Below are 10,389 nucleotides of genomic sequence, written 5' to 3'. Positions count from 1 at the left end.
CAGGCTCCTTGCCACTGCACTGGCTCTGTAAGAGCCCCCCCACCCCCCACCACAAACTGTGGCCAAAGCTAGTTATTCCCTGGGCTGGAGCCATCCTGAGAACGTGGGGACACTGCCAAAGCCCTGACAGTCCATAAGCCTGGCCTCTGCTGCCAGAGCCACACGGGAAGGTTGTTAACTCTCTAAATGAAGGCTCGGTAAACAGTCAAGGGCCCACCCTTTGCTCAGCAGTGGGCCAGCTGGGGAACTGCTGTCTGGGCTTTCTCTTCATGGAGCTTGGAAGGGTTAGGGGAGAGGTGTATGTGTGACATCTTTGCTCTCTTAAAAAGTCGAATCATAAGAGCTGTCACTCAAAGCAGTAGGTAAGTAAATGCCAAATGCCCTGGTGGAGAAAGAAGCATTCGAGGGGTGGATGGCAAAGGCCAGAAAAAGACAGTCATTGCGATGGAGTGGAGAGAGCCTGGGCGCTGGAGCCAGGCAGACTGGACAGAGATCTTTATGTGACTACAGGAAGGGAAGCTAGCTCCTCCTCCACCACCACCCCACCAGACTTTTACTTCCTTATCCTGAAAGATAAGTGAAGATACCTGCCTGGTAGAACTGTGGACGGATTGTCCAAGGTTGGATGCACTTAATAAGCATTCAGTGGATATACAAGCATTCAGTAGATATACACGCATTCAGTGGATATACAGTGGGTATACACGCATTCAGTGGATATACACGCATTCAGTGGGTATACAGCAAAGCTGAGGCTGTAACTCAATAGCCGTCTCACATGTACACGGCCCCGAGTTCAGTTCCAGTCACATAAACTGGGCACGGTGCTGTACACCTGTAGTTCCAGCACTCGGGACCGCAGATTCAGGGTTGAACTCAGCCATAGAGGGGGTTTCAGGCCAGCCTACGGTACATTAAACCCACTGTCTGAGAGCTAGCCCAGGGTTCCACGCGTGCTGGCAAGCAGAGTCAGCCCGAGTCCTCTGAAGCACATTTTGGCATACCTGAGATCATAGACTAGCAGTTTTCACTCCCACCCTGTGGAGCTTCTTCTGCATTTCCCCATGCTAGTAAAGATCCTCCACAAACATTTACAGCGGCCACATTCATCTCCCTCCAGATGTGCTAACTCATCTCAACTGGTCAGCAGTGGGCACTGAGGGCCACTCAAGCTATCGTGGGTTATTCTGCTATTACACTACTGTTAACACAGTCCATGGGGAGCTGTGTAGCATGACTGCAGTTTCCTGGGGCTATGTCACCACAGGTGAAATTACTACTCTTGAAAGGTTCTAGCTGCATACAAAATACTTTTCTCTGAAGCTTCTCTCCTCTCTCTCTCTCTCTCTCTCTCTCTCTCTCTCTCTCTTCTGCCAGTGACAAGCTGGAGACAGCTGGTCTTTTCCAATCCAGAAGCCAAATATTATCTTTGGAAGAAAAAAAATAAAAATCCCCTCTCTTTCTTTTTCTAATTCTATAGTCACCAAATAGCATTTCATTGTCCTTTTATCTGCTTCCTCCAGCGAATATACTTCACGGGACCTAAAAAGACATGTGCAGAGCATGGACGGAAGCTTCCTTTTGTCTGCCAACAATCAACAAATATTAATTATGCAAATCATTTTACTCTGAATGTACTCTCTGTCGTTCAGGGACAGGTTTGGAAGATTCCTTCTCCCATTTTAGCCTTTGTGAAGGGGGGGGTCCACACAGCTGACAGTCCTGCTGCAGCCAAGCTACTCATCCTGAACACCAGCACTCCCTCACAGGGCTGACATTCCCGTCCAACAGCTCTTCTGTCTATCCTAACTCATTTACGGAAACATGAGCCTACGTTTTATTAAGGATCCGATACAATTCGAAGTGCTCAAGAACATTCTCGGCTCCGAACTTGGCAGTTTTTGAGGGTAGAACTTCCTAATTTCAACAGTAGCTTCCCCGGAGCATGTAAAGTGCAAAGCTGAAGAGGACCTCGACAGGCAAACTTTGGGGGAAGAGTGCCCAGGCCACACAGGAAGACGGTGCATAGCCAGAAGAGAAAGGGTTCCCAGGCTGCAGACCAGCAGCTCCCCAGCACCTCCAGACGAAAGGCTTCATTGGCTAGAGAAGGGGGTGCAAATGTGTTATAATTCTGTTAGCAGACGGCTTGCCTAGCCTGCACAAAACGCCACGGAAGCTGGGCATGGCGGCACACAACTGTGATTTCAGCGCTAGGCAGGAGACAGACAGGAGCATCATCCTTAGCGAAGTACTGAGCCAGAGGCCAGCCTGGACTACATAAAACTGTCTCAAAACAAATGAAACAAACAAACAAAAAACCGGGGATGGCGAGGAGCGGGGCGTAGGGCGGGGTTAGAGTTTAGGGTCCAGTCTGGGCCTGCCCTTTCCTTAAGACCTTCCCAAGAGAGAAGCTGGGGGGGGGGCGGCATCTGGGTTGCCTGGCAACCCAGGCTCCCGCTGCCGGATGTCTTTTCACCACCCCCAGCGCCCCCGGCGCAGGATCCCGCGGTCAGTGGCTGGCGGTCTGGTTTCTGGACCCTCCCTTTTCTCGCTCCCCGCCCCACCCAGGCTCGGCGCCGGCCTGAACCGGCGCGAGTCTGGGAAGCTGTCTGGGCGCCCACTGCATCCCCAGCCTGTCTGAGACTCTCTAACCATCCACGCCCCCAACCCCAACCCCAACCCCGCCGAACTAGCTCTTCACTAAGACTCCCTATCTGCAGTGTTCCGCGCGGGAGACGCGGTGCCAGCGCGAAGCGGAAGCTCCGGGCTCGGGCCGGGCTTGCCGCCCCAGGCTTCCCCTGGGCTCCCAGAGCTCGCAGATGCCCGCCCGCCGCGCAGCCCAGATCCTGGCACAGTTAGCCCAAGGCTGGGACGCCGTCATTGTTACCTGCCTGCGTCCCTACGTGCGTAAGAAACGAAACGAACCAGTGTTCTGTGCAGATTCCTTAGTGGGGTCTACTACACAAAGCCCTCGTCGCTAAATTCTTCAACAATAAAGCACACTTCAGTCATTTTACTAAAGAGGGGGAAGTCCAAGAGCTGGCTGCCACTACTGCGACTCTCTGTACTTCTCCATGGCTCCGCAAGTGCTACACCTGACCCTGACGCGCTGCGAAAGTGCGGCAGCACACACTTGCTTGGAAGAGCCTGGGTGGCAATCGCTCCTGGCAGCTCGGGGCAGGGAACCAGACCCGGCCGGGCTTCCAACATTGCCGCCTACTGGCTAGGTAGGCGCCGAGTCAACCCCCACCCCGCCGCCTCAGCGTCTCCACCCGAGGACTCCAAGTCTAGAATTGCACGTGGGCAAGGATGCGCGCCCCAAAGAACCTCCCGGGTTGGCATCCTGCTTCCCCGGCGGGGAGACCGTCATCCCGCCCTGCGCTAGCCCCGTAAGGTGACCCCCAGCAGCTGCGCCCGGACGTGTGTGCGCCCGCGCCCTGCGCCGCGCCCCCGCCAGCCTCCTCCCGCCCCTCCGAGCTGCGCATGCTCCGCCCCGCGGGCGAGTTTTTATAAAAGTCCGAGCCCGGGCAGAAACTTGAATTTGTTGCCTGGTGCAGCAGGTAGCAGCGACCGTCCGAGGCGTGCGGTGCTCCGGTAGCCACCACGGCTGGCCAGCGAGTGTTGCCATGGAAGGGGCCGGTGTAACTGTAAGTCCAGTCGCGTCTCACTTCGAATAAACGTGCACACGCGCGAGCCTAGAGCGCAGCTTCTCTGTGGGCGGCAGAAGCGGCCAGAACCCCGGGGGTTGCCGGGGTCCCGAGGAAGGGAGTGTTTTCGTGGCTACAGGAGGAGGAAGATGGGGTGTTTTTTAGCGAGTAGGGGGCAGGGTCCGAGGGGGCTGCGCGCGTCTCCCCCGGAGCCCCGCGGCGCGCGCGGGCCGCCACGATGTTTGCAAACGTCCCGTTCTTGCGTGTGCGCACACGGGCGGAGAAGGCTTGCGCTCGGCCCCCGGACTCGGACCGTCGCCTGGTCCTCCTGAAAACAGGAGTTTCTCTGAGTTTCTCACGTTGCGGGAATTTAGAGGCTGTAGTCGGCACGCGTGGGCACTCCGTCCTGGGTTAGCCTTGTGGAGCAGTTCTTGAAGTGGGGAATGAAGTTCCGAAATCCACGCTGCGGACGGAGGAGCTCCTCCGGCGGGAAGCCGCGCCGCCCGCGGGGTCCGAGCCGCGGCCGCTGCCCCGCGGGGCCAGCCAGCCTCCCCAGGTCGGGGCCGCCTCCGGGACGGTTCCCGAGAAAGGGGCGTAGGCTCCTGCCGCCCGCCGCGGGCCGGGCGTGCGTGGAGAGGGCGTGTGGGGACCGCACCTGGCCGGAGCCGGTCGCCCCGGGGATGCACAGGTGCAAGACCGAAGGCGGTTTGACCGAGCCCCGCTGCAGTGTGTAACCGTCGGTGGTTTCCTGGGCCTTTGAAACCCCCTCGCTCGGGGAGGGTTTTGTTGTGTTGGTTTTTTTCTTTCTTTCTTTTTTTTTTTTTTTTTTTCGTTTCCTCCGGCGGCGCGCAATTCAAAGGCACTCCCTCTGGAGCCGCCCAATCTGCCGCCCGCACCCGGAGGGACGGTCCTGGCGCATGGCCAGGAGGAACCCCTGGAACCGCTGCCGGTAGGCTGTAGGCCTGGGTGCGGTGGGCTGCGTGGCCAGTCCCTACGTGGGTGACTTGGCCCTCGGGGTGCGCGCGGTCTGGGCCCCTCCTGCTGCCCACCTCGGACCCCAGTAGCTAGCTGGCTGAGTCCGCTGCAGGGTGGGAAGCGACCGGGAGAGCGAGGAAGTGAAACTTGGGGCGAAAACCACGGGGTGCAGACCCCGTGACTTTCCCCACCCAGGACAGTGTGACTCTAACGTCCCAAATACACCCAGACATAAACATGGGGTTGGCAGGAGAGACCCACCTTCCCGAAAATCTCCCTGGATGGGCTGGGACAGGGGAGTGCTGTTTGCTGTTTCTAACGCTCCCTCGCCCTAAGCATTATCTCTCATTACGTGTGACTTGAAATATATATAATGGTTTGCATTAGACAGACGTGAGAAAAACAAGGTTTTGCGCCTGGAGAGCGTTAAGAATCTTTGGAGGACCCCCTCCATCATGCTCTGTTTTCCTTCTCTCCTTTGCTAATCTTCATACAAAAACTTAACCCCGTCTCCTTCAACACAGATTTAGCCCCACACCGCCTGAGAGTGACTTCTTTGTGTGAATGAAGTGGGTTTGGGGTTTCTCTCTCTCTCTCTCTCTCTCTCTCTCTCTCTCTCTCTCTCTCTCTCTCTGAGTTTTGTTTTGTTTTCCCTCGTGGGCGGGGCTAGGGAGTCATCCAAGACTAGGCTATGAAGTCCTTAGAAGCTCAACCTTCTTTTGTTCTAAACAGAGACTCTCCTAATTGGCTCCACTAAAGAAGGGACCTTACAGAGTGACTAGGGAAAGGGTACAGGATTCTGTATTCTCTCTGGACCGTAGCCAGCTCATTGGAGTTTCCTAGAAAAGGTTGGGTTAAAACCTGAAATGAACTAGTAGTTTTTTCAGAACTTGGGAAAGGCGTGTCCACCTTGTCAGTGACCTGCATGTCTCTGTCTTTTGCAGATATACACTCCAGACAACTATTCCGAGGAGCTAGGGTCGGGAGACTATGACTCCAGCAAGGAACCCTGCTTCCGGGAAGAAAATGTCCATTTCAATAGGATCTTCCTGCCCACCATCTACTTCATCATCTTCTTGACTGGCATAGTGGGCAATGGATTGGTGATCCTAGTCATGGGTTACCAGAAGAAGCTGAGAAGCATGACTGACAAGTACAGGCTGCACCTGTCGGTGGCCGACCTGCTCTTCGTCATCACGCTTCCCTTCTGGGCAGTTGATGCCATGGCCGACTGGTACTTCGGGAAATTCTTATGTAAGGCTATCCACGTCATCTACACCGTCAACCTCTACAGCAGTGTCCTCATCCTGGCCTTCATCAGCCTGGACCGGTACCTTGCCATTGTCCATGCCACCAACAGTCAGAGGCCGAGGAAGCTGCTGGCTGAAAAGGCAGTCTACGTGGGTGTCTGGATCCCCGCCCTTCTCCTGACCATCCCTGACTTCATCTTTGCGGATGTCAGCGAGGCAGAGGACAGGTACATCTGCGACCGCATCTACCCTGATAACCTGTGGGTGGTGGTGTTCCAGTTCCAGCACATCATGGTAGGTCTTATCCTGCCGGGCATCGTCATCTTATCCTGTTACTGCATTATCATCTCCAAGCTGTCGCACTCCAAGGGCCACCAGAAGCGCAAGGCCCTCAAGACCACAGTCATCCTCATCCTGGCTTTCTTCGCCTGCTGGCTGCCGTATTATGTCGGCATCAGCATTGACTCCTTCATCCTGTTGGAGGTCATCCAGCAGGGGTGCGACTTCGAGAACGTTGTGCACAAATGGATCTCCATCACCGAGGCCCTGGCCTTCTTCCACTGTTGCCTGAACCCCATCCTCTATGCCTTCCTCGGAGCCAAATTCAAGACCTCTGCCCAGCATGCACTCAGTTCCATGAGCAGAGGCTCCAGCCTCAAGATCCTTTCCAAAGGAAAGCGGGGTGGACACTCGTCTGTCTCGACAGAGTCGGAATCCTCAAGCTTTCATTCCAGCTAACACTTACGTAAAGACATATATAATATATATACGATAAAGAACTTTTTATGTTACCCATTCTCCAGATATAAAAGACTGACCAATCTTGTACAGTTTTTTTGTTTTTGTTTTTTTTTTTCGTATTGACTTTCGGAGTTTTTGTGAGATTTGACTTAATTTATATAAATATTGGTTTGTGTGTGTTTGTATCCTGTGTGTTTTTGTGTGTTCCTGTGTCCTGTCTAGGCAGGACCTTTGGGCAAGTTCTTAGTTGCTGTGCATCTGTGTGTAGGCCTGCAGGACTGTGGAGGAAGGAACTGGACATTCCACGATGTGTGGTTAATCGAGGAAAGCTGGACGTGGGCCTCAGCTGTTGCTGCATCACCTCTCTGTTTTGTGGAGCCCACCACCCCACCACTGTGCTTACATTGTTTGGTTAGACTGTGTGATTTTTCTGTAAAAATGGCACTTAAAACCAAAGCCTGAAATGGTGGTTTTTCTTTTCAACAATGGATTGACTTCAGCAAATGTACAGCCCTGTATTACGTTGTTAATAAAAGTCAGTGATAAACTTGGCGTGTTGTCATGTATCAGTAACAGCACGTTTAGAAAGCAGAATAATTTGCACGTGCATGGCATGCCAGAGAGCCTCCTGGATGCGTCTGTGGGCTCCTGCCTGGCGCCTTTGGTGGTCAAGGCAACTTCAGATGTTCCTCACGGCTTGCTTGTTGTGTGGAGACAGGGTCTCTCACTGGCCTAGAACTGTGTAAGTGGGTGAGGCTGGCTGGCCAGGAAGTCCCAATTCAGCCCTCTTCCCCTCCTCAGAGCCGGGATTAAAGATGACCAGCTTTTTACTAGCATTTTGGGGAGGCCTGCACGAGCAAGCACCCCGCACTAAGCCCGCTCCCCAGCCCCCGTCTTAAGTGTTGTGTAATATTTACTTAAGCTCTACCTTAGCGGTAATACTCTCCACTTCTACTAGTACCGAACATTTACAGAGGAGAGGGAGGCACAGAAAGCTAAGTGACTGGGTCTCAGGCATGGGACAAACAGCAGCCAGGATTTCAAAGCCTGTATCAAGATGCAGAGGCCCTTTCTCTTGGAACTGATGGAAGTTTAGGCATTCCCGCGAAGGACTGTCTCTCAGAAAGGTGTGTGTGTGAAGCAGGCTACACAATGGTGTCTGCATTTCACTGTGGCTTCCCATCAGTCCCAGCTGGAGGGGAGTGAGGCCACACACTGCGCATCCTCCCCTTTTACAAAGGTGGGACAGGAGGCTCAGAAACTCCTGACACAACCCAGACTCACCCCTGTTAATCCATCTTACCCACCATTGACCCCCCCCAACAGAACACCTGGTCAGATGTCGGCTGAGTTGTTGCTGAACACATGGCCAAAAGCGAATGTTTTCTTCATAAAATTAGCCATGCCCAAAATACCCTGCTTGCAGCATCTTCTATGCAAATCTCAGCACCTTTATCCTCACTCTTGCAACACCTAGCCTCTCCCAAAGGGCACCACTAACGCTGCTGGGGAGTAGCGCTGGTGGTTTTTTAGGGTTCGAAGCTCTACTGAGGCAAGCTCTCCATTGCCTGATTTTGCACAAGAATTTGGAGCCTTATGTAATAACCCAGAGCTATTTACACTAACATTGTGCAAGCCGCAAACTCTTGAGTAAATTGCAGGTCCGGTCTCCATTTGAAGATGACTTCTCATCCATAGCGCCTATGCCACTCTCACTTTGGGACACAAACGGCGCGGCAGGCGTGTTCCCAGACAGTAAGTGAGATATAATTAAGACAATATTTGGTCTTTTAGTAATTGTTTCTGGCACAGAAAATCCGTTTGGGAAGGAAAAATTGCAAGGCCTTATCTTTCTTAGGCAAATCACATTTGTTCAAGACAAATTATAGATCCTGTGAAGGGAAATAACTTAATTACTTAAACTAGAATCCGATTTGGCTGTACATTTTTGCAGCAGCCTATGGATCTGGGGCAATTCATGCCGGTGTTCCTATTCCACTTGAGGACACAATTAGATTTTCAGTAGGAAATTATCTTGGGGTTTCTTGCCTTCCTCTGGGGAGTCTTAATTGGATCACGCTTAGACATAGTTTTCGATGTGCCTGCTGCAAGGCTTGGTCTGAAAGCTGTGGCCGTTGTGGCAGGCTTCACCCGAACCTGCTCTATAAATATTTATTCGAAGGGAGACAATAGAAGAAATCCTTGGGAGGAATTCTTTTCTCATCTTGGCTTGAACCCTCCTCACCCCGGATTCTTCTCTTTTGCCTTGGAGCCTCAACAAAAGGAACTTAGAGGAAACAAAATTCCCAGCATCACCAGTCTCCATGGATATTCCATCCTTCCTGGGAACAAAGGCAGACAGCTTCTCAAAAAAGAAAAGAAAGCGGTTTAAAAAAAAAAAAAAAACTCTTTGCTCCCTCCCTCCTCCAAAGGGGTGACCCCACCCCCAGTCATTCTCTGTCCCAGCTCTGTCATGATGAACTGCTCCAGAGCCTTCCCTGTGTCCTGGTTTGTCTGGCAATGTGAGAAAACCCAGTCTGCCGGCCAGCCCTCACATGAAGTAACTGATTGTTCCTTGGATTCCTCCCTCAGTGAATGGGGCTCTTGAAGGTCAGTAATGTAGCTGCAATTGTATAATGGAAGCTAAAATATTTAAATTGTATGCATGCTGCCAATAATGTCATGAATATGACATCTGACTTACGAATGACATCGGGTCTCTAACTGGGCAGGAACCTGGATGTATTTTATTAGGAAAACTTTGGTTTCCTGAAATGCCACTAGGTGATCTACCTCCCCAGCCTATGGGCTTCCCAGCCCTCTTTCATGGTTATATTCATATGAACAGAACCATTCCAGGGTACTATCTGAAGAGAAAATGGGCTTTGTTGTAAAAATTGACCAAGTGTCTGTGTTTTTTTCTCTCATCTGATATTCAGATACTAATTAAGGGCTCCACAATGATGTTCATTTAGGAGAACCAAAGACCCAGAGCCAAAATTCAAATTGCCGTAGAAAACCCAGCATCCCTGCAATGCTTAGAAATGTGCTCTTAAACCCTCGTATCATAAGGATGCATGCAACTATCATGGAGGAGCTCTTTTGTCAGTCTGTGCTAAAGAAATCTCAAGGAAGCCAGAACAACATTACTAAGAGCACAGCCCAAGAAAGGTAGTAGGGTTCTGGGGCCAAAAGAGAAGGGAAGGGATTCTTCAAAGGCAGTGGTCTCCACTGGCTTTCATATCTCCCTCCAGGTAACATTCCAGTAGGCTGTGGAAACATTCTGGGTGATCCTATTGAAGGCAGCAGGAGACACAGATGTTGCTTCCTGTCCTTACTGCTCACAAAACCAGCCACCTCGCAGAACTGGCTGACCCAGAATATCAGTGACGGTCCAACTGCAGAAACCCTTTTTAAGGGAGATAATTCCAGAAATAAGTAAATTGCTTACAGGGGAGGAGGAGACAGGCCCATCCACGAGGCCGGATGGGCAGCCATTCTGCCCTACTTGGTGTGTTCAGGCCTAGGAGAGATCCTGTCTCAAAGTATATGACAAAAAAAGTAGATGGCGTCTGAAGACTGATAGCCATGGTTGTCTTCTGTCCTACACATGCACACACATGGACACCTGCATAGTCACACATGAATACTCACACACAAACACACATACACACACACTTACACACAAAAAGAATCCCTTCTTAAGGTTATAGTGCTTGTGAAAATAAGGACTTCTATAACCAGTATAATTTGCTTTTATATAAATAATTTTATTT

The 10,389-nt window shown here is 51.9% G+C and overlaps 1 protein-coding gene across 1 annotated transcript; it reads left to right on the top strand.

The window, feature by feature from the left end:
* The first annotated feature begins 3,492 nt into the window (after positions 1-3,492).
* On the top strand, positions 3,493-7,160 carry Cxcr4 (C-X-C motif chemokine receptor 4). Its single transcript, XM_021648614.2, has 2 exons — positions 3,493-3,647; positions 5,567-7,160. The coding sequence occupies exons 1-2, from the start codon at positions 3,627-3,629 to the stop codon at positions 6,608-6,610; spliced, it is 1,065 nt and encodes a 354-aa protein (XP_021504289.1). The 5' UTR covers positions 3,493-3,626; the 3' UTR covers positions 6,611-7,160.
* Positions 7,161-10,389: the final 3,229 nt, after the last annotated feature.

Source organism: Meriones unguiculatus, chromosome 18 (assembly GCF_030254825.1).
Source record: "Meriones unguiculatus strain TT.TT164.6M chromosome 18, Bangor_MerUng_6.1, whole genome shotgun sequence".
In the NCBI taxonomy this organism is placed as follows: Eukaryota; Metazoa; Chordata; class Mammalia; order Rodentia; family Muridae; genus Meriones; species Meriones unguiculatus.
Note: the sequence above shows the minus strand (reverse complement) of the source record. Positions and strands in the feature narration are given on the sequence as shown.

Bases quoted from the DNA above. Each gene is read 5' to 3' on its own strand.
- Cxcr4 (XM_021648614.2), top strand. From the start codon at position 3,627: ATGGAAGGGGCCGGTGTAACT. The intron at 3,648-5,566 runs GTAAGTCCAGTC...TGTCTTTTGCAG, and splicing joins TGGAAGGGGCCGGTGTAACT to ATATACACTCCAGACAACTA.